This window comes from Callithrix jacchus, chromosome 12 (assembly GCF_049354715.1).
Source record: "Callithrix jacchus isolate 240 chromosome 12, calJac240_pri, whole genome shotgun sequence".
Taxonomy (NCBI): Eukaryota; Metazoa; Chordata; class Mammalia; order Primates; family Cebidae; genus Callithrix; species Callithrix jacchus.
In genome coordinates this window covers 90,356,255-90,383,130 of record NC_133513.1, presented here as the reverse complement: position 1 = coordinate 90,383,130, position 26,876 = coordinate 90,356,255, and the positions used below count along the sequence as shown (strand labels likewise).

At 49.8% G+C, this 26,876-nt stretch overlaps 1 protein-coding gene across 2 annotated transcripts in view; it reads right to left on the bottom strand.

Moving 5' to 3' along the window:
• Nucleotides 1-702: 702 nt before the first annotated feature.
• The window catches only part of UBTD1 (ubiquitin domain containing 1), a 59,681-nt gene continuing 33,507 nt past the window's right edge, over nucleotides 703-26,876 (bottom strand). Inside the window, exons 1-3 of one of the 2 annotated variants that reach the window (XM_009010095.5) lie at nucleotides 13,276-13,397; nucleotides 3,822-4,049; nucleotides 703-1,768 (exon numbers count right to left, since the gene is read on the bottom strand). In XM_009010095.5, coding sequence (XP_009008343.2) covers nucleotides 1,383-1,768; nucleotides 3,822-4,049; nucleotides 13,276-13,375 — 714 coding nt within the window. In that variant the 5' untranslated portion in view covers nucleotides 13,376-13,397 and the 3' untranslated portion in view covers nucleotides 703-1,382. Of the gene's footprint in view, nucleotides 1,769-3,821; nucleotides 4,050-13,275; nucleotides 13,398-26,876 lie in introns of those variants that run through there. The other variant, XM_002756492.6, reaches the window with a different exon arrangement.

Sequence of the window (26,876 nt, the reverse complement as noted above, 5' to 3'; positions counted from 1 at the left end):
CTGAGAAGGATAAATACTCCCCACTGTAACAAAAGCAGATCTGTACTTGCTCAGTTCCACACTCGGTACTTGTAGGCTAGAGATTAACCTGCTAGGGACCTGCAGACACCTGGCCCTGCGCTTCTGCAAGGCTCACCTGGCTGGTGGCTTCCCTTAGCTAAATAGCCTTATATAAGATACCCCTGTCTTCAGATATGCATGCATTCCCCTAGGAAGCAGGAGGAACTGGTTCCTTTTCCTCCCTGGCTTGCTTGCTGGGAAGCTGACACAAACCTCTGACATATGCTCATCATCTAAATCTGCCAGTGACTTTGCTTTAACATCACGATGGGCACAGCATCTCCAGGAGCTGGAAGCCAGCCCCTCCTGCCTGAGTTGCTGTCTTCACCTTCCAACCACTTTCACATCTGTCTTCCTGCTTAATCCTCCCAGCAACTGATGGAGGAGGCAGGGCAGGCAGCATGGCTCTGCTTTAAAGAAAAGCAAAGGGGGTTCAGAGGTTAAGTGGCTTTTCCTGAGGACTCATGAGGACACCAGGGGGCTGGGATCAGGGCCCAGAAGCCTGGCAGTTCCAGGCTCTCCCTGCTGGAGATTTCGTGCCCAGAGCAGCTGGGAGGCCAGGCATCCACCTGCTCTCATACCAGAACAGCTCCAGGGGTCCCACAGAGCTGCAGAACTCAGTCAAATGCCAGGCAAGCGAGATGGAGCAAAAGGCTTTATTGATAAATATGCAGATATGTCTGTCCACAGGGACCTGCTGTGGGGGCCGTGACCAGGCTGCAGACCTCCCACTGCCTGGGTTACAGCTAGGACATGACACTGTGCAGACCCCTGCCACGACAGTCCAGCCGTCCACCACCTGCCTCATCTCTGCCAATTGTGCTGGGGGCACGGAGAGGCAGAAGCCTGCCTCAGGCTTCCCGAGCCCTGGGGCTCACGGGTGGTTCCCTCCCTTCCCAGGGAGTGGCACTGTGCCCAGGGGAGAGCCAGGGGAAGGGGGCAGACGAGGGAGACAGCAGCTGTTTCAGACCCTGAGCAGAAAACCGGAGTGAGCACAGCCGGCAGCACCAGATGATAGATCTGGGCTCCAGAGGCCTCCAGGCTAGCCCTCGTGGCTCGAACCTGCTGCAGAGGGGAGGCAGGGCGAGGGCCCCATTCACCTTTTCTCTGACAAGGTTGCAAGGCCCAAGTGTGGCCGCCTGCTCCCTGCGTACCGGGCACTGGTGGCACACAGTGCCCTGAAAGGCAGGGTCCCTTCACTGCTCACCCACCAGCCACACCGAGCGGAGGGCCCCTGAAGAAAATGACAGCACTGGAAGGCAGCAGCAGGGTGGGGGCCGAGTGCTCCAGGCAGGGCCTCTTTCCAGGGGTCCGTGGGCCCATCAGTCCTGGGGCGGTGGGGGTTGGTTGATGATGACCTGGATGACAAAATCTTTCTGGATCTTGGTCTCCTGGAGCCGTGTGCGGTCTGTAAGCAGCTTCCCGGAGAAGAACCACCGCTGCCACGACGGCTCGATGCCCTCCTGGGCATGCAGCTGCCTCTTGAGCTGCCCCACTGTGTCAGGCAGGCTGGCGCTGAGCCTCACGTCCTTGCCCGTGGACAGGCGCACCTTCAGCGGGAACTCGCGGCGCATGCTGGGTGGGGGCTCGGGGGGCTCCAGGGTCTCCTCCTCCGTGTGTTCCAGCAGCAGGTTCACAGGTGGTGACAGACAATAGATGGGCAGCTGGTAGCGATTGCCCAGCTCGTCGTAGCATTCACAGAGGGTGCCTGTGGGAGAGGCAGGGCTGTCAGAGTCAGCTTGGGGGTCCACTGGCATGGACTAAATGTTTAGGTTCCCCCAAATTCATATGGTGAAACTCTCGCTCCCAATGTGACTGTATTTGGACATGGGCCTATAGGGAAATAATTAAAGTGAAATGAGGCATGGGGTGGGGCCCTGCCCCTCTGATTCCCTGATCTGAAAGAATGGTTGTTTTTTGTTTTTGTTTTTGTTTTTCTGACACGGAGTCTCGCTCTGTCACCCAGGCTGGAGTACGGTGGCGCCATCTTGGCCTACTGCAACCTCCACTCCTGGGTTCAAGCGATTCTCCTGCCTCAGCCTCCTGAGTAACTGGGATTACAGGCGTGTACCACCATGCCTGGCTAATTTTTGTATTTTTAGTAGAGACAGGGTTTCACCATGTTGGTCAGGCTGGTCTCGAACTCCTGACCCTGTGATCCACACCCCCCTCCCAGCCTCCCAAAGTGCTGGGATTACAGGAGTTAGCCACCGTACCTGGCCGGCCTTTTTTTTTTTTCTTTTGAGACAAGATTTCCCTATGTTGCCTAGGCTAGTCTTGAACCCCTGGGCTCACACGATCCTCCCGCCTCAGCCTCCTGAGCAGCAGAGACGACAGGTGTGCTCCACTGCCCTGGCTTACAGTTCCTGAAGAGACACTAGAGCACTGTGTTATGCTCCACTCGCTCCCATGTGAGGACACAGCAAGAAGGCAGACACGCCTGCAAGCCAGCAAGAGAGTCCTCACCAAAACCTGAACCGGCAAACACCACGATGTGGGATTTCCCAGTCTCCCCAACTGTGGGAAATAAACGTCTCTTGTTTAAGTCACTCAGCATGTAGTGTTTTGTTATAGTTGTCTGAGCAGACTAATACACTGCCATGGCCACCCCACAGTCAGATCTCCCTAGGACAACCTGATGACCAGGTGTACAGGGCTGCAGTCAGGAAGACCTGAGCTGGCATCCTGGCTCTACCAGGTACTGGTTTGTTCATCCCTGGGACATCACTTTTCATTTGTTCACATGTGCCAGGTGCTGGGGTTACAGGGATGAATGAAATAGCACAGCTCTGCTCTCCATGGGCCTCAGTGTCCTTACTGGTACCATGTAATGCATGGAAAAATAAGTGTATTGTCTCTTGAACACTTAAGTGCAGGGACTAGACTGTATGATGTTATGTGCGTCTTGCTGAATCCTAATAATCATCTCCCCTCTATAGTTGTAAGGCACTCAGGCTCTAACTTCTAGAAGCTCCTTGCTAAAGGCAACACAATTAGGAAAGGAACACACTCAGGCTGAAACCCAGGTCTGGGACTCTAGAGCGCCACTGTTGTTACCCTCTGCTTTACACGGCCCCATAAGGCTGCTGTGAACTTACGTGAGCTAATGCAGTGGAAGTTTCTAGTTCAGTGCCCAGCACATAACCCAAGGTCCATGCCTTTGGGAGGCCGAGGTCGGTAGATCACTTGAGCTCAGGAGTTCGAGACCAGCCTGGCCAACGTGGTGAAACCCCATCTCCACTAAAAATACAAAAATTAGCTGGGTGTGGTGGCACGTGCCTGTAATCCCAGCTACTCAGGAGGCCGAGGCAGGAGAACTGCTTGAACCCAGAAGGCAGAGGTTGCAGTGAGCAGAGATCCCACCACTACACTCCAGCCTGGGCAACAGAGTAAGACTCTGTTTCAAAAAACATATATATAAAATAAAAAGGTCAGTGTCTTGGATGTTCTGGGGTCCCAACATGCATTTGTGACACTGCTTGGCAGGTTTGTTGATGCCTTTCTATTGTGTCATTAGGCAAGCACAGACTGTCTCATTTTCCTTATGTATCCACTTCTGGTCCATGCTCAGCAAGGATTGCTTGAATGAACGAATAAGTGAATAACCACCTGTTCCACCACTCCACACCGCTCAACACTCCCCCAACAGCTTGGATAGAACCTCCTGACACGTGGCTGGCCACCGGCTCTACTCTACCTGCAAACCGTGCTGGTGACCCCCTAGCTCCAGCGGGGATAAAGCCCTGGCCCTGCCCACTTACCATGAGGCAGGGTGATGCTGGCTCCATCCAGGATGGCCTGGGCCAGCTCATGGTCATTGGCCTCGGCAGCGTAGGCGGCGGCCTTGAGGGCATCCCAGATCTCCTTTCGACCCTCGAAGGCAGGTGCTGTGTCCCAGAACTCATCCCGTTTGCTCCGCAGCTGCCCGTCAGTCATGGGGTAGTCGCTCTTCCACTTCAGCCGTTCTTTCTTCAGGGGCTCATTGCGTCCTGGGCAGGACAGGAGAGGCTCAGCATCTCTAAAGGCACTTGAGCTGCAACCTGCCCTCCCGCTTCTTCCCCTCCCGGGGCCAAACCCTGAAACCCTGAAACCCTGCTGCTCTGGCTACCAAGTATTCAGGTCTCTGAAGCCCTTCCTAAACAGCAGGGAAGAGTCAGGAAAGCCCACATAACCAACCTGGGGACATCAAATAATTTTGTCAGCAGAGCATATGCTGCTGTTTTTTTTGTTGTTGTTGTTGTTCTCACGGCGCCCGGCTAATAATTTTTAATCATGTAAGAAGGGTGCGGTGGCTCAAACCTGTAATCCCAGCACTTTGGGAGGCAGTAGGATTGCTTGAGCCCCCGAGTTCTAGACCAGCCAAGGCAACATGGCAAAACCCTGTTTCTACAAAGAATTTTTAAAAATTAGCCAGGTGTGGTGGCATGCTCCTGCAGTTCCAGCTACGCGGGAGGCTGAAATGGGAGAGTGACTTGAGCCTGCAAGGTTGAGGCTGCAGAGCCATGATCGCGCGACACTGCACTCCATCCTGGGCAAGAGAGCAAAACCATGTCTCAAAAAAAAATTAACAATTTTAACATCTTTTAAGAAATCATAGCCAACAAACTCACCAAGAAACTCCTGCAGCATCTGACAAAGAAAACAATTCTGTCAAATGTCATTTTTCTTGTTGCCCAGTTTCAAGTGACCTCCAAGAATATTCCAAACCACAGTCAAGACTGAGGGTAGAGATGTCTCTCAAAGGCTTTCGGAGGCTCAGTCATCTCAAAGCTGATGGCAGAGTGAGTCACTGGAGTGAGATGTGAAGCACCCTGCTTCCACTATAACTCAGGTCCTACAGCGAGAGGCAGAACTAATGCTGGAGGCCATCACTAAGCTGCTCCCATTGGCTGGGGCAGAAGAAAGCAAGGAAGAGAATCGTAGGCAGGGACTGAGAAAGAACCCCAGGCAAGCCTGTATTTACATATGTGATCCCATTTCATCCTTGCAGTAGCCTTAGGCAGTAGGTATTATTATTGCTATTTCACAGATGATAGGACAGATTTAGAAAGATTAAATAACTTGCCTCAGGTCACATAGTAAGTGAGTGAGGGTTCCACCTCAGGTCTGACTAAATCCTGTAGTTTGCCATCTGAATTCACAGCTACCTGTAGGGGCAGAAAACTCTAAAGCCAAACATTTAAAGTATTCCCGGGGTGGTGAGGTGGCAGAAGGAAAGGCAAACCCTTTTTGGAGGAAAACAACTTCAGGACCAAGCCTCAAAGAATTCCCAAGATAAGTTCCAAGAAAAATAAGGTAATAGTTTTTTTTTAAAAATCCCAATATGCAAGGAACCAAGGCAATTAGAGCCAGCATTGGCAGACACTGTGGACACAAGAATCAGCTGTGCAAAGACTAGATAGGGAGTTTAACTGACACAGATTATGAAATACTGAGTTAAAGGATGAGAGCCTTAAAAATATGAATAAGGAATAAGAGATTATAAAGAATGACCAAGGAGATTTTTTTTACTGTTTAATTTTTGTGGGTACATAGTAGGTTTAACCAAGAAGATCTTAAAAGAACCATATAGAACTTCTAAAAATGAAAAATATAGGCCGGGCCCAGTGGTTCACACCTGTGATCCCAGCACTCTGGGAGGCTGAGGCAGATGGATCACTTGAGCCAAAGAATTTGAGATCAGCTTGAACAATATGGCAAAAACCTGTCTCTACAAGAAATAAAAAAAATTAGTGGGACATGGTCACATGTGCCTGTAGTCCCAGTTACGTGGGAGGCTGAGGTGGGAGGATCACCTGAGCCCAGAGAGGTTGAGGCTGCAATGAGCCATGATCACACCACTGTACTCCAACTCCAGCCTGGGCGATGGAATGAGACCTTGTCTCAAATAAATAAAAGTAAAGAAAGAAAAAGAAAATGTAATTGAGATTCAGATGTCTTTTTTTTTTTTCAAGAGACAAGGTCTCACTGTGTCACCCAGTCTGGAGTACAGTGGTGCAACCATAGCTCACTGCAGCCTCAAACTCCTGGGCTCAAGGTATTCTCCCCCATCAGCCTCCCAAGTAGTTGGGACTATACAGGTGACACTATACCCAGCTGGGGCTAATATTTTGAACCGAATTTCCAGAAGGATACAATAGGAAGAATGGGAATGAAGCAACATTCAAAGAAATCATGGAGATGCCCATTCCCCCTAAACTGATCTATAAATGTAATACAATTCCAATAGAATTCTTGTCAGCTTTTTCCCAAGGAACCTGGCAAGCCGATTCTAAATTTTATGTAGAAGAACAAAGATGCTCCTAGAGAAGAATAAAGTGAGATAACTTGCACTGCCATGATCAGCACTAATTATAAAGCTACAGTTGGCACAGTACTAGAACAGGGACTGTTGGACCAAAAAAAAGCCAACCCCTGTAAAATATTTGAAGAGATTTATTCTGAGCCAAATGTGAGGACCACGACCTGTGATGCAGTCTCAGGAGGTTCTGAGAACATGAGCCCAAGGTAGTTGGATTAGAGCTTGGTTTGATGTGTTTTAGGGAGACTTAAGATATCAGTCATTAAATGTGAGACATATATTGTGGCGGAAAGGCAGGACAACTTGAAGGGGTGGGGACTTACAAGTCTTAGGTGGATTTAAAGATGTTCTGGTTGGCGATTGGTTGAAAGTGTTATTATCTTAAGTCCTGGAATCAACGGAAAGGAATATCTGGGTTAAGATAAGGAGTTGTGGAGACCAAGGTTCTTATTATGTAGATGAAGTCTAATAGGTGGCCGTCTTTAGAAGTCATGGTTGGCAAATGTTTCCTGTTCAGACCTTTAACAGGTGCTAGATTTTCTTTCTTTTTTTTTTTGAGATGGAGTTTCCCTCTTGTTACCCAGGCTGGAGTGCAATGGCGTGATCTCGGCTCACCATAACCTCCGCCTCCTGGGTTCAGGCAATTCTCCTGCCTCAGCCTCCCAAGTAGCTGGGATTACAGGCACGCGTCACCATGCCCAGCTAATTTTTTGTATTTTTAGTAGAGACAGGGTTTCACCATGTTGACCAGGATGGTCTCGATCTCTTGACCTCGTGATCCACCCGCCTTGGCCTCCCAAAGTGCTGGGAGGTGCTAGATTTTTTAGCTAATCTCCTCTGGATCAAAGTCAGGTTGGAATTTGGTATGTTACTGCTACAGAGCCTACTTTGTCAGTCCTATAATCTCTGCTTTAATTTTTTTTTTTTTTTGAGACAGACTCCCGCTCTTTCGACAGGCTGGAGTGCAATGGTGTGATCTCAGCTCACTGCAACCCCTGCCTCCCGGGTGCAAGGGATTCTCCTGCCTCAGCCTCCTGAGTAGCTGGGACTACAGACATGTACCACCATACCTAGCTAATTTTTGTATTTGTAGAAGACATGAGGTTTCATCATGTTGCCAGGCTGGTTTCAAACTCATGACCTCAGGTGATCCACCCGCCTCAGCTGCCCAAATTGCTGGGATTACAGATGTGAGCCACCATGCCTGGCCTGCTTTAATGTTAATGCTGGTCAGTTGTGCATGAACTCCAAAGGAAGGAAGGTATAATGAGGCATGTCTGACTCCCCTTCCCGTCATGGCCTGAACTTGTCTTTCAGATTTCTTTGGAATCTCCTTGGCTGAGAAGAGAGGTCTATTCAGCTGATTGGAGGACTTAGAATTTTATTTTTGGTATACAAGACAAATGGGCCAACAGAGGAGAACAGAGAATCCAGAAACAGACCCAGGTGTATACAGAAATTTGCTTGCGGTGAGAAGGAACATTCCTGTTGAAGGTGGGAAGGGAAGATGAATTTGTAACAAATGGTGCTGGGACTGTGATGTAAACATGAACTGAAATCCCACCTCATGCCAGCCACGAAAATCAAAACCAGGTTAATCGGAGGCTTAAGTATGAGGGACAGAAAGGAGACACTCAAGAAACTGAAGATTATGATTTCATCCAGATATTTTCTAGGAAGTTTGGCCTGGAGGTGTTTATGCCTTGATCAAGGAAGTTGCTCCATTTCATGATTTCCCACCCCTTTTCTCTTTCATTTAGCATGGATGACCCCCTAATAAGAGCTTTGATCCACTAGGAGTCACAGTCATTATGCAGTGACTCCCTAAGGACCCCTGGGTGGGAGACTTCTGCCTCTTCCCTAAACAGCTGTTTAGCTTCAATGGCATTTTAACTTCTCGAGCTGAATCTATCGTTTCCCTGCCTCCTTCCTCTTTGCCAGATGTCACTTCTTACTTGTCTCTACCTGCTGATTCTAACATGGGGAGAGGTCAGGCCCAGCTCATGGGCCGCTCCTAATCTGCCGAGGGTTGAGAAAGGACACAACCAAGCTGTCAGCGCTGTCTACAAAAGAAGCTTCCCACAGAAGAAAGAGACCACGCTTTGGAACATTTGAAAATGTTCACCATTTGGCCAGCATGGTGGCTGACGCCTATAATCCCAGCACTTTGGGAAGCAGAAGTGGAAGGATCACTTAAGGCCAGGAGGTCACAACCAGCCTGGGCAACAAAGTAAGACCCCTCATCTCTACAAAAAATAGAGAAATTAGCCAGGTGTGGTGACATGTACCTGTAGTCCCATCTACTCAGGAGGCTGAGGTGGGAGGGTCATTTGAGCCCAAGAGGTCAAGGCTGCAGTGAGCTATAACTGCCCCACTGCACCCCAGCCTGGGTGACACAGTGAGACTCTGTCTCTAAAATAAAAGTGTATATATATATACATACATACATACAAATAAGGCCGGAAGCAGTGGCTCACACTGGTAATCCCAGCACTTTGGGAGGCCAATGCAGGTGAATCACTTGAGTCTAGGAATTCGAGATCAGTCTGGTCAATATGGCAAAACCCCATCTCTACTAAAAATACAAAAATTATCCAGGTGTGGTGGCAGGAGCCTGTAATCCCAGCTATTCGGGAGGCTGAGGCAGGAGAATCGCTTGAACCCTGGAGGCAGAAGTTGTGGTGAGCTGAGATCATGTCACTGCACTCCAGCCTGGGCGACAGAGTGAGACTCCATCTCAAAAAAAAAAAAAAAACCCAAAACAAAAAAATGAATTATTCACCTTTGGGCTATGTACCCAACAAGTGAGGTTGTTGGACTGTGACTCCAAGGACACCTGAGCTGTAACTGTGTCCATGCATCTCATTCACTCTAGAGAAGAATAAAGAACTGACCTTTAAAATAAACACAACTCCATGGTGGCCCCTTTCAAAGTCCACACACATGCCTGAGGAATGCTGCCTTGGCTCGCAAACCTCCCGAGCTCCCCCAGAGCAGCCTTCAGGGTCCCCTCCTCGCTACTCAACAGCAGCCACCTTTGCTAGAGGTCATTTCTACCCTTCTCCCCCACTAACGGGCACACTGTGAGTGAGCCTCTCCCAGTGACCCAGGATACAGTGGTGACAAACTCATCACCCTCCAGGTAGGGCCTCTGGGGCTGAAAATCTTAGAATGGGCTGGTGGGGAGCAGGGGGCAGGCAGGGTTAATGTAAACTGATGGCCCAGGAGCCCCACTATTGCCTTCTCAGTAATCACTGCACCTCAGAGCCAGCAGAGGGCAGTCGCAGCACCTCTGGGCTGGTGTTGGCTCTCTTCATCAGTGGGTCAAACGCTGCACAAAAGTATCTCACCAAGTTTTCCAGGCCCAGGGGTAAGCATGTATAGAAGACATGTCCAAACGTTTGCAGCCCTACACACAGGTGCTTACAGTCTTAGCCACAGATACGTACAAACACAGAAAAGAAAGTTTTTCATCTAAGTATGTGAACAAGTTGATGATAAACATATTAATTTCATTTACTTTCAAAGATAGCCAGGCATTGTGGCACATGCCTATAATCCCAGCTACTCAGGAGGGTGAGGCAGGAGAATTACTTGAACCTAGGAGGCAGAGGTTGCAGTGAGCTGAGATGGTGCCATTGCACTCCAGCCTGGGTGACGGAGCAGGATAACATGGCAAAAACCAGTCTCTACACAAATACAAAAATTAGCAGGCATGGTGGTGCACACCTGTAGTCCCATATGTGGGAGGTTGAGGCAGGAGAATCACTTGAACTGAGATGGCGGAGGGTGTCGTGAGCCAAGATTACACCATTGCACTCCAGCCTGGGCCACAGAGACACTATGTCTCAAAAAAAAAAGTGTAGCCGGGTGCAGTGGCTCATGCCTGCAGTCCCAGCATTTTGGGAGGCCAAGGCGGGTGGATCATGAGGTCAGGAGATTGAGACCATCCTGGCCAACATGATGAAACCCCGTCTCTACTAAAACACAAAAAACTAGCCAAGCATGGTGGGGCATGCACCTGTAGTCCCAGCTACTTGGGAGGCTGAGGCAGGAGAATCCCTTGAACCCTCTGGGAGGCAGAGGTTGCAGTGACCTGAGATCATGCCATTGCACTCCAACCTGGTGACAGAGCAAGACTGTCTCAAAAAAAAAAAGTATAAAATTTAAAAACAAAAAAGTGTGTATAATTATAATATTTTAAAATTTTAATTATCCAGTCATTTAATTGTAATTAAAAAAATTTTTTTGCAGAAATGGGGTCTCACCATGTTGCCCAGGCTGGTCTCAAACTCCTGGCTTCAAGTGATCCTCCTTCCTCAGCCTCCCAAAGTGCTCAGCTGTAGAATTATATATATTAAAAAGACTAGAGGGCCAAGTACAGTGGCTCACACCTATAATCCCAGCACTTTGAGAGACTGAGGCGGGAGGATCACCTGAGCCCAGGAGTCAAGGCTGCAGTGAGCTATGATTATGCCACTATACTCCAGACTGGGCGGAAGACCTGGTCTTTAAAATAAAAAAATTAAAAGGCTGGAAGGATTTATATAAAAATGTAAACAGTGGTTATACTTCATTAGCAGTTACCAATGATTTCTTCTTGGCTTGTATCTTCCAAGTTTTCTACAACTTTACTTTAAACTTACTACTTTAATAAAAATAATACCATGAAAGCTGTTAATAAAGAGGATACTTGGAGTTCTGGGGAGCAGCCACGGAAAAGCGGGAAGAGTGTGGGGAGCCGATGGTGGTGGTGACTCGCTAACCCCACAGCCTGTAGAGTATCAGTTACTGACAGCTCCCGGCGGCTTTGCCCAGGGCCGGGGCAGCTCTGCCGGTTTCAGCAGCAGGAGCATTTAGCAGCGCCTACGTAACATCTCCACCTGTCCTAGACAAGCTTCAGGTCAAAGAGTAACAGAAATGGCCCCTGTTCTTCATGAAGCTGGCAAAGGTACACAACCTGCATGAGGAGGCAGCAGGGCAACACACCCACAAAAGCATGGGTTCCCAGGACTGTGGTGGCAGAGGACAGCAAAAGACATTTTTTTGTTTGCTTAAATTTTTTTTTTAATGGAGATAGGGGTCTCTCTATGACGCCTCAGCTGGTCTTGAACTCCTGGGCTCAAGGGATCCTCCTGTCTTGACCTCCCAAAATGCTAGGATGACAGGTATGAGCCACCATGCCCCACCAACATTTGTGACTGAGCAGAGAATGTATGTGTCTGCGTATAGAGGCAAAGGCTGGGGTCCCAAAGGGTTGTCGAATCCCCCCTATATTAGGATCTCCTGGGGTGCTGGTTCAAAAGACAGATTCTCGGGGCCCACCTTACACACAAGGAAACAGTTATAGGGCTGGGCTGGGGTATGTACTTGATCTGATTTAAGAAGCTATGTGTAAGACTGAGTGCGGTGACTCATGCCTGTAATCCCACACTGAGGTGGGTGGATCACTTGAAATCAGGAGTTCGAGACCAGCCTGGCCAACATGGCAAAATGCTGTCCCTACTAAAAATACAAAAATTAGCTGGGCATGGTGGCGGGCACCTGTAATCCCAGGCACTAGAGAGGCTGAGGCAGGAGAATCATTTGAACCCGGGAAGGGGAGGTTTCAGTGAGCCGAGACTGAGCCACTGCACTCCAGCCTGGGTGACAGAGTGAGACTCTGTTTCAAGGAAAAAAAAAAGAGACACACAGCAAAACAGGAGTGGAAATGGCATGCCCAGCCACACCTTAACAAAAGCAGTTCAACACCTAATCCCCAGAGTTGCTGCTGGGTGATGACTTGGAGAGGGAAGACAGCAAGAGGGCACCACGTCTGGGCTGGAGGAGGATAATGATGGTGGATGCTGTGGTTTGGCCTCGATAATGAATGGTTTCTGGTGATACCACCCCCAAGGGAGGGCCCCAAAAGGACAGTGGGAGACAGAACACTAAAGTCCTCTCCAAGTTGCCCAGAGCTGGTGTGCATCTATGAGTGTGTAACAGTGTGTGTGTGTGTTTACTCCCACCATTCGATTCACACTGCTGAATTCAGGATGGATACACGGAAGAGGAGATTCCAGAATGACAAGGAAGGATGGCAGACACTGGCTGAATAGATCCCACTGCCTCACAAAGTACCTGGCCCAGTGAGGTTCTCAGCAAGTATCTGCTGAATTGGGAATGAAACTGAAAAAGGCGTCATGAGCAGGTGGGGAGGCGTGGAGGAGTTACGGCTCACTGCAGCAGCGGGTAGGCTGTCAGAAGCAGGGGAGAGGTCTGAAGGGACACAAGTCAGGTAGCCCCTCCTTCACTTCTTGACCTCAGATCCCAGGAGATCATTATTATGACTTCAGGGACTGGAATAAGTGAGCTGCTGGGATGTGACACCAAATCTAAGACCAGCCAAGGGAGCAGAGATTTCCCCCGTCAGGCCACCCAAGCCAGGAGACAGCCCTATTTATACCTGTGGCAATCCCCAAGCTGTTCCACACACGGTTACCAAGTTCTGTCCCCAGGCCCTTACTCCAGGGATGGGGCCAACAGTGTCCTTCCCAGAAGTGCTGATTATGTGACAAGTCTGGGCTTGCTCAGGCTAGTGTGGGAGACAGGGCTCTCACACCAGGCGGGAGAAGGCAGGAACAAGAGCCTCCCTGTCCCAGCAGCCTGGCCAGCGAGAGTCCTCTGGCCAGGATACAAACTCAAATCTCTCCTTTCTCCCCTCCCACCCCAGCAGTCACAGCTGAAACACAGGTACTCTGAAGTGCCCCACCAGGCAGAGGGAAGAAGAGGTCAGGAAGAACAGAAGGCCCCAGAAGAAGGATCAGCCCTGGTGGGGAGGGTGCAGCCAGGGGACAGGGAGCCCAGGTAATCCCTTCAGGAAGCGCGATATTTATAGTCAGACTTAGCTGAGATAACCCTCAGAGCCTGGGTACCTTTTGAAGAAAAAGTGCTGGTCCAGCTCTGGTCAGCCGGGGCCTCCCACACTCTGGTATTTGGTGGCCTCTTTACAAGCCTTGGACCTTTCCTCTTCATTCACTCCCTCAGGCCCCAGCTCAGGGAGGGTAAGGGGTGGAGCCAGTTGCTAAGTGACAGGCCAGGCTTCCTAATGGGCATCTCTGGGGGCACAGTGGGTCCCAGGTGGTCCTGAGCAGAGCTGAAGGATCAAGGCAGGGTGGCACCCCTGGGAGCCCTGTTCTTGGCTCTAGGATAATGCCCAGCCCAGGGCAATGGAAATTCTCTGCAATGATCTTGCTTGTCTGCCTGAGGCTGGGACCTCCTCCAGTTCATCTTCTGGATCCTAGAGGCAGGGTCAACACCTGGCATGCTACACGGGCAAGTGAGATGGGCAGGCAGTTTAGGAAAAGGAAGAGGAGCTGGAGAGGGGAGGCATAGATCAGATGGGAGAGCAGACAGAGCCGCCTGCAAGAAACCCCTGCAAAGGGGGAACAGAGGACTATGTTTTGTGAACAAGCCTCCCTGAATAGGAAGAGGCAGTAAGAAAGAGAGTGGGTGGAGGTGGGAGTCCAGGAGGGACAAAACCAGTCACTGTGGTAGGTGGACAGTGAGGAAACCTGCTGGAGGAGGAGGGCCCAGATCCTCTGTGGATTCTCTGTGGCTATGGAAGAGACAAAAGTGCAGCCAAGAGAAACAGACCTACTCAAGGCCTTAGTGCCCAGGAAGCCACAGATACAGACAAGGGGGCACACATGCATGAGGAGACAGGGCGTGCTTTCACGGTGCTGCATACAACGTACACATTCACAGTGTCGGCCGCCTGGCTGGGCTCAGGGAGAGCAGGCCTTTTTTTGCTCTCTGGTCTGTACGTCCGGCCTGAGGGCCCTGGCCACATCTGGCCAGGCTGGGGGAAGGGTGGTGTCCCAGAGCTGGGCACTGACCAGCCATTTCCCGACCCATCTCCGGAGGAAAACTGGCCTATCTGGTCTCAATTACGGAGGCCCTAAATCGTTAGGATCTAACTGTAGGGGTTTTGTTTGTTTGTTTGAGACACAGTCTCGCTCTGTTGCCCAGGCTGGAGTGCAGTGGCATGATCTTGGCTCACTGCAACCTCCACCTCCCAGCTTCAAGCTATTCTTCTGCTCCCGCCTCCCAAGTAGCTGGGACTACAGGCATGTGCCACCACGGCTAATTTTTGTATTTTTAGTAGAGATGGGATTCTGCCGTGTTGGCCAAGCTGGTCTTAAACTTCTGGCCTCAAGTGATCTGCCTGCCTCAGCCTCCCAGTGTTGGAATTACAGGCATGAGGTGCTGTGCCTAGCCTAACTCGAGGGGTCCATCCTGCCATGCCACTAACATGTTTTCTGAGGCCGGTTTGGAGAGAATACTGTGCTTCACAAGTGGAGTAGACACAGGTGTTTGGGAAATTACTGAACTTCCCCTTGTTTTAAACTCCTTCCCTGTAGTCAACACACTCTCATCTTCACCACGTACTGACGTGTTTGCTCCCAAGTGCAGGCAGAGTCCTGGCTTGAACATGAGCAGTTCCTGTGTTAGCAGCTCTGGAGCGCACCCTGATTACATGCACTTTCTGGAAACTTGGATCATGGATAATTATGCATGCATAAAGAGACACTGTAGCCTCTCTCTGCAATCTGGCTACTCATATGTGGGCTTCGGAGGTGGACAGTAGGGGGTTCTCTTTGGCTGCTGACCACCTTTGTGACCATGGGCAGATGACCTCATCATCCTAAGCTTTGGTGTTTCCACCTGTAACTCCCACCTCACGGGACTGCTGTAAGGGTTGAGTGAGACGACCCTGCCCAGTGCTGAAAAGACAGTAGCTATTGTCATTGGGAACCAAGCCGAGGCAGTAGCGCTTTTACCGTTACACAATTAAAGTTATCTTTTTTTTTTCATAAAGTTGCTGTGATTTTGAAAAATGAAAACTCCTGCTGTAAGGATGTCTTGGTCTTTATTTCACAATGCAGGAGAATGCAGGGGTTAAATGAGGTCCAGCTCAACAGGGACAGAGCGGGCTTGATGGATGCCCGCCTCCCTGGGCTGGCTGCACAGTGTAGGGTCAGCACTTTTCCTGGGGTAGAAGAGAGAGGATGGCGGCTAATAAATAAAACAGGAACTCCTCAGAGGTCGCTAGAAAGATCTCCTGTATCTGGCTGGCTTCCTTTGCTATCTCAAGACTCCAGGAAAGGGAGGCAGGTCTTGGCCCACTGTGCCTTTCACTGCTGGACATAGCAGTCCAACCTCCCTCACAGCTAGTAAGGAGGACCCAATGGGCACCGGCATGGCAGCCACGTGCCTGGAAGCCGAACGGCACAGCCTGACTTCTGACTCTAGGACGCCTCCCACTAGGTATCAACTGCCATGAGTGCTCAGACATGCACCACTCCAAGGGGGCCCGTCCCCTTGAGTATGGCAGTCCTGAGGCGGGGAGTGACCTTAAAGTCCTCTGCCATAGCCACTATAGTTTACAGACAAGGAAACCAAGGCTAAAAGGTGTCGTGATTTGTCCCAGACCCGACAGCTGTTTTGAGAGAGAGAGAGAGTGAGAGTGTGTGTGTGTGTGTGTGTGTTTGTGTGGTGGCAGTGGGGCATGGTAGATTCTTTCTACCAAACTACTCTACCACCAGTGAAAGCTGAATTATAACTAGAATATGAAACCGTCAGGAGCTGAACACACAGCTTGACGAATATGCCAGTGGGAAAAGTAGCAAGGAAAACACACAGCAGGAGCAAGGAGGGAGGAGCCACAGACCTTCCAGTTCCCACTAGAGAGGAACAGAATCTATGAGCTGAGCCCTCTCAGGACAGCTGGGCCAGTGCCATCCACACCTGACTGTATACCCTGGGCTCCTGTGAGCTTTTTTTTTTTTTTTCCCCTGAAACTAAATCTTACTCTGTCACCCAGGTTGGAGTGCAGTGGGTGATCAGACTCACTGCAACCTCCATCTCCTGGGCTCAAATAATCCTCCCACCTCAGCTTCCCCAGTAGCTGGGACTACAGGTATGCACCACCACATTCGGCTAATTTTTTTGATGTTTAGGAGAGATGAGGTCTCTCAATGTTGGCAAGGCTGATCTCGAACTCCTGGGCTCAAGTGTTCCAGCTTCCCAAAGTGCTGCAACCACAGGTGTGAGCTACCACGCCTGGCCCTCCTGTGGCTTGAGAGAAACACACAGCTAGGCACCAGCTCAAGACTCTGATTCAGCATGGCTGGTTTGGAGCTCAGTTATGGAGACCCACCTACCACCCCACAGTCACCCCAGCTGGGCAATTCAGCCTCTGTGTACTTCCTGAGCTGAGGTGCTCACCATGCCACAAAGAAGCCTATTCCATTGTTGGATGGATCTAATGGTTAGAAAGTTAATGGTGGCCAGGTGTGGTGGCTCATGCCTGTAATCCCAGTACTTTGGGAGGTCAAGGTGGGCGGATCTCTTGAGGTCAGAATTTTGAGACCAGCCTGGCCAACATGGTGAAACCCCATCTCTACTAAAAATACAAAAATTAGCCAGGCGTGGTGGCATGCACCTGTAGTCCCAGCTACTTGGGGGGGCTGAGGCTGCAGTGAGCTGAGATCACGCCACTGCACTCCAGACTGGGCAACAGAATAAGACTCTGTCACAAAAAAAAAAAAGTAAGTTAATAGTAATTATAGTTACCCTTTACTGAGCTACATGGCAGGCCTAGAACAGACATACCTGTGCTGATGGCACAGGCTCTGTCCTCAGGCAGACCTGGGAGCTCCATCATTAATTAATGAACTAAGTGACCTTGGGCAAATGCCTTAAGCTTTCTAGTCTCTTCTGGGAGGTAAGGAGTGTTCTCAGCCACACATCGAAGGGAGATTAGGGCAACTGAAGATACACGCAAATATAATCAAGAAGATTATCCATCAAAAATTAAATCACCTAACACATACATGTTATATAGTATTACACATAATAAATCACCTGACAGCCCAAGCTACATCCTAGCACCAAGCCCCACAGGCTCTTGCTTAAGACACAGACACACAGATAGACATACACACAGACACACAGATAGACATACACACACACACACACACACACACACACACACACACACACACCCCAGCCCTATACTTACTGCAGAGTAGCGAGTTAGGTCTTTTTTTTTTTTTAACATTTTTAGAGATGGGGTCTCGCTGTGTTGACCAGTTTGGATTCAAACTCCTGGCCCCAAGTGATTTTCTCATCTTGGTCTCCTAAAGTGCTAGGATTACAGGTGTGAGCCACCATGCTTGGCTGGAGAGTAGGTACTTATTACTGTCATCATACAGTTTGAACAACATGGGTTCGAATTTTCTTCCACCTCTGCCACTGAGACAGCAAGACCAACCCCTCCCTTTCCTCCTCCTCACTCTGCTTAACATGAAGACAAAGACTTTTATGATGATCCACTTCAACTTAATGAATAGTAAATATATTTTCTATGATTTTATTTACTTTCTTTTTTTTTCTTATTTTTTTTAACTACTCTGCACTTAATTGGTAAGATATTTTATTTATTTATTATTTAAAGACAGGGTCTCACTACATTGCCCAGGCTGGTTTCAAACTCCTCGGCTCAAGTGATCTGCCTCGGCCTCCCAAAGTGCTGGGATTACAGGCATGAGCCACTGCACCAGGCCATGATTTGCTTAATAACCTTTATTTTTTTCTCTAGCTTACTTGATTATAAGAATACAGTATATAATTCACATAACATATAAAATATATGTAAATCAACTGTTCATGTTATTAGTAAGGCTTCTGGTCAAAACTAGCCTATAAGTAGTTAAGTTTTTGGGGAGCTGAAAGTTTAACATGGATTTTTCCACTGCACAGGGGTCAGCATTCCTAACCCTGCATTGTTCAAAAGCCAACTGCAGTCGCTTTGTCATTATTATTAACATTATTATTTTGATCTGAAATCCATCCGCTCCACTCTCTTGAATAACAGAACAAGTTGCAGCCTCGTCAATGGTGTAATCTGACACTTTTCTACTCTCCAGGCTGAAGATCCCCTCCCACAGTTTCTCCAGATTCCGTTTTTTTTTTTTTTTGTTTTTGAGACAGAGTCTTGTTCTTGTCGCCCAGACTGAAGTGTAACAGCATGATCTCGGCTCACTGCAATCTCCATCTTCCAGGTTCGAGCAATTCTCTTGCCTCAGCCTCCTGAGTAGCTGGGATTACAGGCATCTGTCACCACACCTGGCTATTTTTGTATTTAAAAAAATTTTTTTTTGTAGATATGGGGTTTCACCATGTTGGCCAGGCTGGTCTCAAACCCCTGACCTCAGGTGATCTGCCTCCTCCGGCCTCCCAAAGAGCTGGGATTACAGGCATCAGCTACTGAGCCAGGTCTTTCTCCAGATTCTTTGCCATCTCACTCATCCTCATCTCAACTAACCTAACAGTCCAGATGTGGCGCATCCAGCACCAGGCCCCACCGGGCTCCCGCATACTCCCTCTGAGCACTGGCCTCCTTGCTCTGCAGCAAACACTACAGCAAGTCTGCCCACAACTGTTGGGGCTGGAGCTAGAAAAGACCCCATAATTTTCATAATTTTCACGCTGGTTGTGTCTCCTAATTCTGGCAAGCCCTATAGTTCATTTAGTCCACACCCCAGCAACAGGCTGTAGGCTACTGTCTTTCTGTCTTTCAGGTCTGTGTCTTCAGTGGGGTGAACTTGGGGTCAGAAGACCTGGGTCCATTTCAATCAGGACCTGCTGTGTGACCCAGGGCACAGGGCTTCCTCTCTCCGAGCACATCTGCCAAATACAAATGGCACTCATCAGTCTCCCTTACAGAGATGCCAAAATGCTCCAGGGAGTTTCTGTGCAAAGCATGAAGTGCACACACAGATGCTCAACCCCCGAAAAGATGGGAACCCCATATTTTCAAGGTTCACCCGCTCCTTCATGTGGCACAGCTCAGGACCACAGCACTGGGCTTGTGGATCAACAGAGAAGCATGTTGATTCTCCTCCCAAGCCAGGCTTGGGCCGTGCAGGCAGCTGTGCCTGACTCATTCCTTCCCCTTCCTCCTCTTCGGCCCATGACTCACCAGCACTGTCAGGCCGGCATCCTCCCTGGTTTGCTTCCCAAGCCATGCCTGGTCAGGATGCAGGACTGAAGCCCTCTTCCCACCAGGCACCCATCTCTCCCCATGTCTCTTCTGACCCTCGGGGTCCACATCACACTCCAGCGTGACTGTTCCTTGGGTGTTGTGCTGTCCTTGCAACTTCACTGTCACCTCCAGGAGAGCAGGCTCTTGAGAGGCAATCCAGCGGGGTTTACCAAAAACCTGGTTGCCTGGGGCCTGCCCCATGGGATTCTGACTTCCTTGCTCTGGAGTCTGGGAACAGCAGAGAGGTTTAAAAGCTCTCTAGGTGATTCCAACATAAGGCCAGGGCCGAAAAGTGCTGATCTAGAACCAGGTTGCCCAGCAGGCTGGCTGCTTTGGCTGGGTTTAATGAGGCCTCTGGAGGGTCTGGCAGGGAGCTGGAGGAGAACCCTATGCCTGCCTGAGGCTGACCGTATGGACAGCCCTTATAGCCAGGCTGGTCAAAAGGCAAGAAGGAGATGGCTCAGAGGACACTCTGTTTGGGGAAACCCTGCTGTCCTGCCCACAGGATAATCCCTTTGTAGAAAGGAGTCAGACAGCCCAGGACTGCTACCTTTCTCTCCTTCCCTTACCTCCTGACTAAACTCAGCCTGGGGCCTGGTCTTTCCTGCCCAGTATGGCCAGTGACCAGATACCCTCTTTGGTGGGGACATGAAGACCTCTTTCTCCAGGGTCGAGCCATAGCCCTCCGGATAGAAAATGAGCAGCTCCAAGGCAAGGGGATAAGTGGGAGAGCAGAGGGAGGTGGTCCTGTTTCCTAAGAGACCCCCCACTCCCTCCCCAGCTGCTCTGGGCACGAAGAAGGGAAAAACCTGACTCAGTGCTAGTGTGACTCTGTGACTCACGGGCCAACAAAACTGACTTGCCAGACTGGTCAGGAGGGGAACCTGCTGCTCCCACCATAACCTGGGGCTGTGGGCAGGTTAAGCCCATCCCTCCATCCCTTGGGCTGCTAGAGGACACATCCTGCCCACCACCAGCTGCCAGCCCTGGATGGTGGGCTTGGTTGGGGCACCTCCCTCAGCCTGGCCCCCAACTGGAACAGCCACAGCTGCTTCAGGAACTTATTAGTGAGCGGCAGGCCTGGGAGGGAAGACAACTCAGAGGCTCTGGAACATAGAGAGGTGGCTTTAAGAATGAAAAGGAGGCTGGGATTCAGCTGCACCAGGTCATACTTGTGAGGGGGTGGAGTTGGGAGGTAGACCCAGGTCCTCTCTGATTCTTTTTCTTGAGATGGAGTCTCACTCTGTCACCCAGGCTGGAGTGCAGTGACATGATCTCGGCTCACCACAACTTCTGCCTCCAGGGTTCAAGTGATTCTCCTGCCTCAGCCTCCCAAGTAGCTAGGATTACAGGCGCCCACCACCATACCTGGCTAATTTTTGTATTTTTAATATAGACGGGGATTCACCATGTTGGTCAGACTGGTCTCAAACTCCTGATCTCAGGTGATCCACCCGCCTTGGACTCCCAAAGTGCTGGGATTACAGGCGTGAGCCACCTCACCTGGCTTTTATTTTTTTTATTTTTTGGGAGACAGGGTCTTGCTCTGTCATCTTTGCTGGAGTGCAATGGTGCGATCATGGCTTACTGCAGCCTTGAGCTCCTGTGCTCAAGCAATCCTCCCGTCTCAGCCACCCAAAGTAGGTAAGACTATAGGTATGTATCACCACGCCTGGCTAATTTTTAAATTTTTCGTAGAGATGGGGTCTACCTGTGTTGCCCAGGCTGGTCTTAAATTCTTGGGCTCAAGCAATCCTCCTGCCTCAGCCTCCCAAAGTGCTGGGATTACAGGCATGAGCCATTGTGCCTGGCAAGAAATTATTTTACAAACTTGATTTCACTTAATCCTTGTGGCAACCCTGTATGGCAAATATGACTGCTCCCCGTTTACAGATGAGGACACTGAGGCAATGACAGGAATCTAGTGAGCGGTTTCAGGTTCTCTCACTCCCAGCCCAATGCCCATTCCAGACTCCATCCTGCTACCAGCTCTCCAGGGCAGAGACCAACCCCTGGTGGACACACACAGCTGACACGCAGAGAAGCAGCACTGCCTCCAGCCCAGGACACAAGGTCTAGCTGACACCACTGAGCAGTCCTACTCTACCGCCCACACAGCCACATGGTCCCTCCAGAAATTGACTCGGCAATGCCCATGTCTGCCTCCATGCCAGGCTGTGAGTTCCTCAAGGCAGCACGTGGTCTCCTTCGTGATGATCAGCTCCTAGCCTAGAACTAGATAAGTAGTACCGGTAGGTTGCCAGAAGCCTCAGATGCCAGACCTGAGGTAGAACCCTGGCTCTGCCACTTATGTGCATGACAGGCATATTATTCAACCTCTGAGAACCTCAGTTTCTGTATCTAGAAAATGGGAATAATAACTATACCTTATAGGAGTACCATGAGCACTAATAAGAATGACATTAACAAGAACTGTTAACATGTGTCAAGTGCTTATCATATGGCAGGCACTCTTCTAAACACTTCATATGTATTAAATCATCTAATCCAAAGGCCATGAAGCTGGCTGGTGGGCTGACTCTGGAGCTCCCATCCTGACTCCCACAAGATACTGCATCTCCTGAGTGTCAAGGGCCTGGTAGGTCATAAGTGCTCGGAACATGGGAGGGATTCTAGCTGATGCTCAGGAAGCAGCTCTAAAATGAATCAATGAATGAACCTCTTTCCATCTAATTTCATTTCCAACACTTATTAACGAGTCCTATTCTGTGTACAGTCTAGCTGAGTTATTTGAAGTTTCTGTGAAATATAAAGCAAAACCCCACAAACAGTGTGAAAAAAACAAGACTTCAGTGAACAGAGCCTCCTCGCTCCTTCTACGGGAGGGTAACAGGATCCAGATTTCTGGAGGAGAGGCAGTGACCCCAACTCTGGGTGCCATGCCCCTCCCCCTTCCTCAGAGAAGGTTCCACATGGGAGGTTGCAGTCCCTCAGGAGAGGGGGTGGAAATGGTCAGAGGCTTTGGCTTCGTCAAGCCCTCTGGGGGTGTTGTGTGGAAGGGCCTCATGGGCTGCACAGGCATCCCAGCTATTTGATTTGGCAATGCTTAACGAGGTGGATCTGGAAGGAAGGGAGCTAACAGTGACGGAGCAGCCTGTAGGAGTTGGCCCTGGCATCTACGCAGGCAGCAGGGAGAGGCGGGGCCTCCTGTGCTCCCATATATCACATCCCCAGACTCCAGCCCGGTCCTAAGAGCAGGACCCCCAACTAAACAAAGAGAGGTTCTCCTCATCCAGCCCCACTTCCCCCCATGCAGGCTGTCCCGTCCTTTAAGAAAGGCTTGAGGGAGTAGGCAGGTGAGGCCTGGTTTGGGTGTTAACAACAGGTCTTGAACTTTTTTTTTAAAACAGCAAAAATTTTTTTTTTTTTTTTTTTTTTTTTGTGAGATCGGGCCTCTCTCTGTCACCCAGGCTGGAGTGCAGTGGCACAATCACAGCTCACTGCAGCCTCGACCTCCTGGGCTCAATTGATCCTCCTACCTTAGCCTCCTGAGTATCTGGGACCCCAGGTGTGCATCACCACATCCAGTTAATTTTTAAATTTTTGTAAAGAGTCTCTCCCTTTGTTGCCCATGCTGGTCCTAAACTCCTGGGCTCAAGTGATCCTCCTGCCTTAGCCTCCTAAAGGGTTGGGATTCCAGGTGTGAGCCACTGCTCCCAGCCCAAAACTCTTATTTCAAAGAGTGAAAACCTTTGAAAGAAACCTATCTGAGGCAGACAAAGTGGAGCTGTTCGGGGTTGGGGTTGTTGTTCACCTGCCCATTCCTCCTGACACCTCCAGAAACCCCAGGCTCCAGAGGACATGTGAGCTCCTACTTGGCACTGACCAACCCAGGCCTCTCGGAGAAACCCGCTTGTGCTGTCAGACAACCTTCACTCCCTGGGCAGCACCCAACTCAACTGCCTGAACTGGGACACCTCAGGCCCAGGACAACAAGAGCACTGCCAGCCATGGCCCTGATGCACCACGTGACCTGGGCAGGTCTTCTCCCTGGGGCCGCCGATCTACAACATGGTTTCCAGGGCCTATTCCAGCTCTAAGACTCAATTCACATCCACTTTGTGGAAAGATCTGTGCAGGGCTTGTGAGGGCCACAAAGACAGCTAAGGCAAGAACCTAGCCCTCCAAAACTCCCCAGCCCCGGCCCCAAACTGCAAAGCAAACCATATGTTCAATAACACACTCACACACACATATACCACAGGCTTACCAGATTCTGTGCAAAAAAAGCTTTGAGACTCAGAGAAAAAGGACTCTCATAAGCTCACAGAAACCCTGTTAAAGTAGAAACTGCTCAGATCATTCCCACAGTCATTCATAAAACATTCACTGTCATTTACCAGTGCCAGGCACGGCAGACGTCCAGACGAGCATGACAAGCTCCTGACCAGACAAGCTCATATCACTGTCTGGGCTGGAACTGAATCACACAAATGATATGCAAGGATCCTTCTCAGCTTTCTCATACATATGTTCATGCTCACTATTTTAAATATATTTGAATGAATAATTTAGGAAATCCTTATCATCTGTTACTCTGTGGCACATTTTAAAAAACATACAAATGTATAATACATAACATATGTAAATCTTTAAATTTAATTTTTAATTTTTAAAAAATAGGCTGGGTGCGGTGGCTCAAGCCTGAAATCCCAGCACTTTGGGAGGCCGAGGCGGGTGGATCATGAGGTCAAGAGATCGAGACCATCCTGGTCATCATGGTGAAACTCCGTCTCCACTAAAAATACAAAAAATTAGCTGGGCATGGTGGCGCGTGCCTGTAATCCCAGCTACTCAGGAGGCTGAGGCAGGAGAATTGCCTGAACCCAGGAGGCAGAGGTTGCGGTGAGCCGAGATCGTGCCATTGCACTCCAGCCTGGGTAACAACAGTGAAATTCCATCTCAAAAAAAATTGTTTTAAATAAATAGATAAATAAAAATAAAATAGAGATGAGGTCTCACTATGTTGCCCAGGTTGGTCTCAAACTCCTGGCCTCAAGGGATCCTCTCGCCTCAACCTCCCAAAGTAACGGTACTACATGCGTGAGCCACCGTGTCTAGCCAATATACATAAATTTTAAAGACAAAGTAAAACAAGCAGGTGAACTGGTACATGCCAGAGAAGAGGTATGTGGAAAGTCTGCTGGGGCTGAACACAGTGGTTTGCACCTGTAATCCAAGCATTTTGGGAGGACTGCTCGAAGCCAGGAGTTCAAGACTAGCCTGGCCAATATGGCTACTAACATCTCTACTTAAAACACAAAAATTAGCCAGGTGTGGTGGTGCACACCTGTAGTCCCAGCTACTTGAGACTCGCTTGAACCTGGGAGGTGGAGGCTGCAGTGAGCTGAGATTGTGCCTCTTTATTCCAGCCTGGATGAGAGAGAGAGAGAGAGACCTTGCCTCAAAAAAAAAAAGCAAAAACAAAAAGAGAGACTCTGTTGAGAGCACACACCCTGAAGGATCAGGCCTCCTCTCTGCTCCTACTTCAGGGGTGGGAGCTGGGTTAGCTCATCTCCAAGGTCATGTCCAGTTCTGACTCTTTGTGACAAGGACTCTGGAAATAGGCTCTGCTGGCTGGGAGGGCAAGGTGTGAGCAAGCCTCACCCTTCATCCTCCTCCCTCCTTTCAGACTTCCTACCTCACCCTCTCCACATATAGTGGCCTGCCCTGCTTCAGCCTCTGCTGCTGCAGGATGGAGAGGCGGCATACAAGTGTTAGGCCTCAGTTTCCTTCTGCAAAAATGGGGGTGACAGGGGAAGTGAGGGATTTCTGATCAATAATCCAGGTGCAAGAGTACAGGTGGCACACAGCCTCCAAGCTGTATGTACGTCGCCCTGCTCTCTAGCCAGCCTACCTGTGGTGCTAATGGGCTTGGCCTGGGAGCAGCCCCTGCCACCCCACCCCCAAGGTAACCCAACTCTTCATGGTCAAATGACAGCTGGAGGTGGGGCTGGGGAGCCCTAAGGCAGAAGAGGGTGATGATTACCAGGGTGCTTAGGCCCAAACAAAAGGGTCATGGCCCAGATTCATTTCAACACACAATTCCTGCATACCCACTGTGTTTAAGATCCTGTCTGGCACTCAAGGGGCTGAGAAAATGAGGGTGACATTCTAATTACCTTAAAGTGTGTCTCAAGGTTTTAAGAGCACCTCCTCAGAGAGGCCTGCCCTGCTGAACTAACTAAAGGGGGGTCCCCCAGTCCCTACCACACCCCTTGTTCTCCTAAGTCACATTTACTCCAACCCTGCCATTGTTTTCTCACTTCTCTGAATCTTTCAGGTTAGCTCTTCCAATGGAGGGCCCTGATCTCTCCCTCACAGTTATACCCCATGCTTCCTCCTGTGTGAGTTGAATGAATGAATGAATGACCGAATGACTCTACCACTGGACAAGCAGGTAGTGGCATAAAGGAGATTCAGAAGGCCTGGGGAAGCAAAGGAAGGAAGGAACAAATCTGGGGAACTTCCTGGAGGAGGAATGACATTGTGAACCTGGCCTTGAAAGAGGGTGAGGGAGGAAGCGTTATAGTGGAAGGTACAGAAGCAGCTATGGCCTGGAGTCAGGCTGGGTAGAGTGTACAGGCTGGCAGGACAGGCTGAGGCCCCATGAGTTGAACCAAACCCTGCAAGGTCTGATGGGCGCCCCGCCCTTGGGCCCACTGGCCTCCTATGAGACGCTGGTCTTCATTCTGCATTGACAAAGTCAGTTCTGCATAAATGTCTGAACAGAAGTCTGCAGTGTAGGGTGCAGGGATAATTTTAAAATTAAACACTAGCTGGGGTACACACAGATTGCCCCATTTTCTTCTTCTCTAGTCTCCCTCACCCTGGCTGCCAGGCTCCTGTTCTGACCAGCTGTGCAACCACTGGGGGACTAAAGAACAACTCCCAACCGTATCATGACAAAGACCTTGTATGACTGCCTCACTCAGGTCTCTAAAGAATTTCTCTCTGGCCAGGTGCAGTGGTTCACGCCTATAATCCCAGCACTTCAGGAGGTGGGAGGATCACATGAGGTCAGGAGTTCAAGACCAGCCTGACCAACATGGTGAAGCCCCATCTCTACTAAAAATACAAACTTGGCCAGGCATGGTGATGGGTGCCTATAATCCTAGCTACTTGAGAGGCTGAGGCAGGAGAATTGCTTGAACCTGGGAGGTGGAGCTGCAGTGAGCCAAGACCATATCACTGCACTCCAGCCTGGGTGACAAAAGCAAAACCCCATCTGAAAAAAAAAAAAAAAAAAGGAAGAAAGAATTTCTCTCCAACTACATGCAGGTGATAAATTAATTATTTTTTTTTTTTTTTGAGACAAGATCTTGCTGTGTCACCCAGGCTAGAGTGCACTAGTATGTTCATGGTTCACTGAAGCCTGGAATACTGGGGATCAAGCGATCCTTC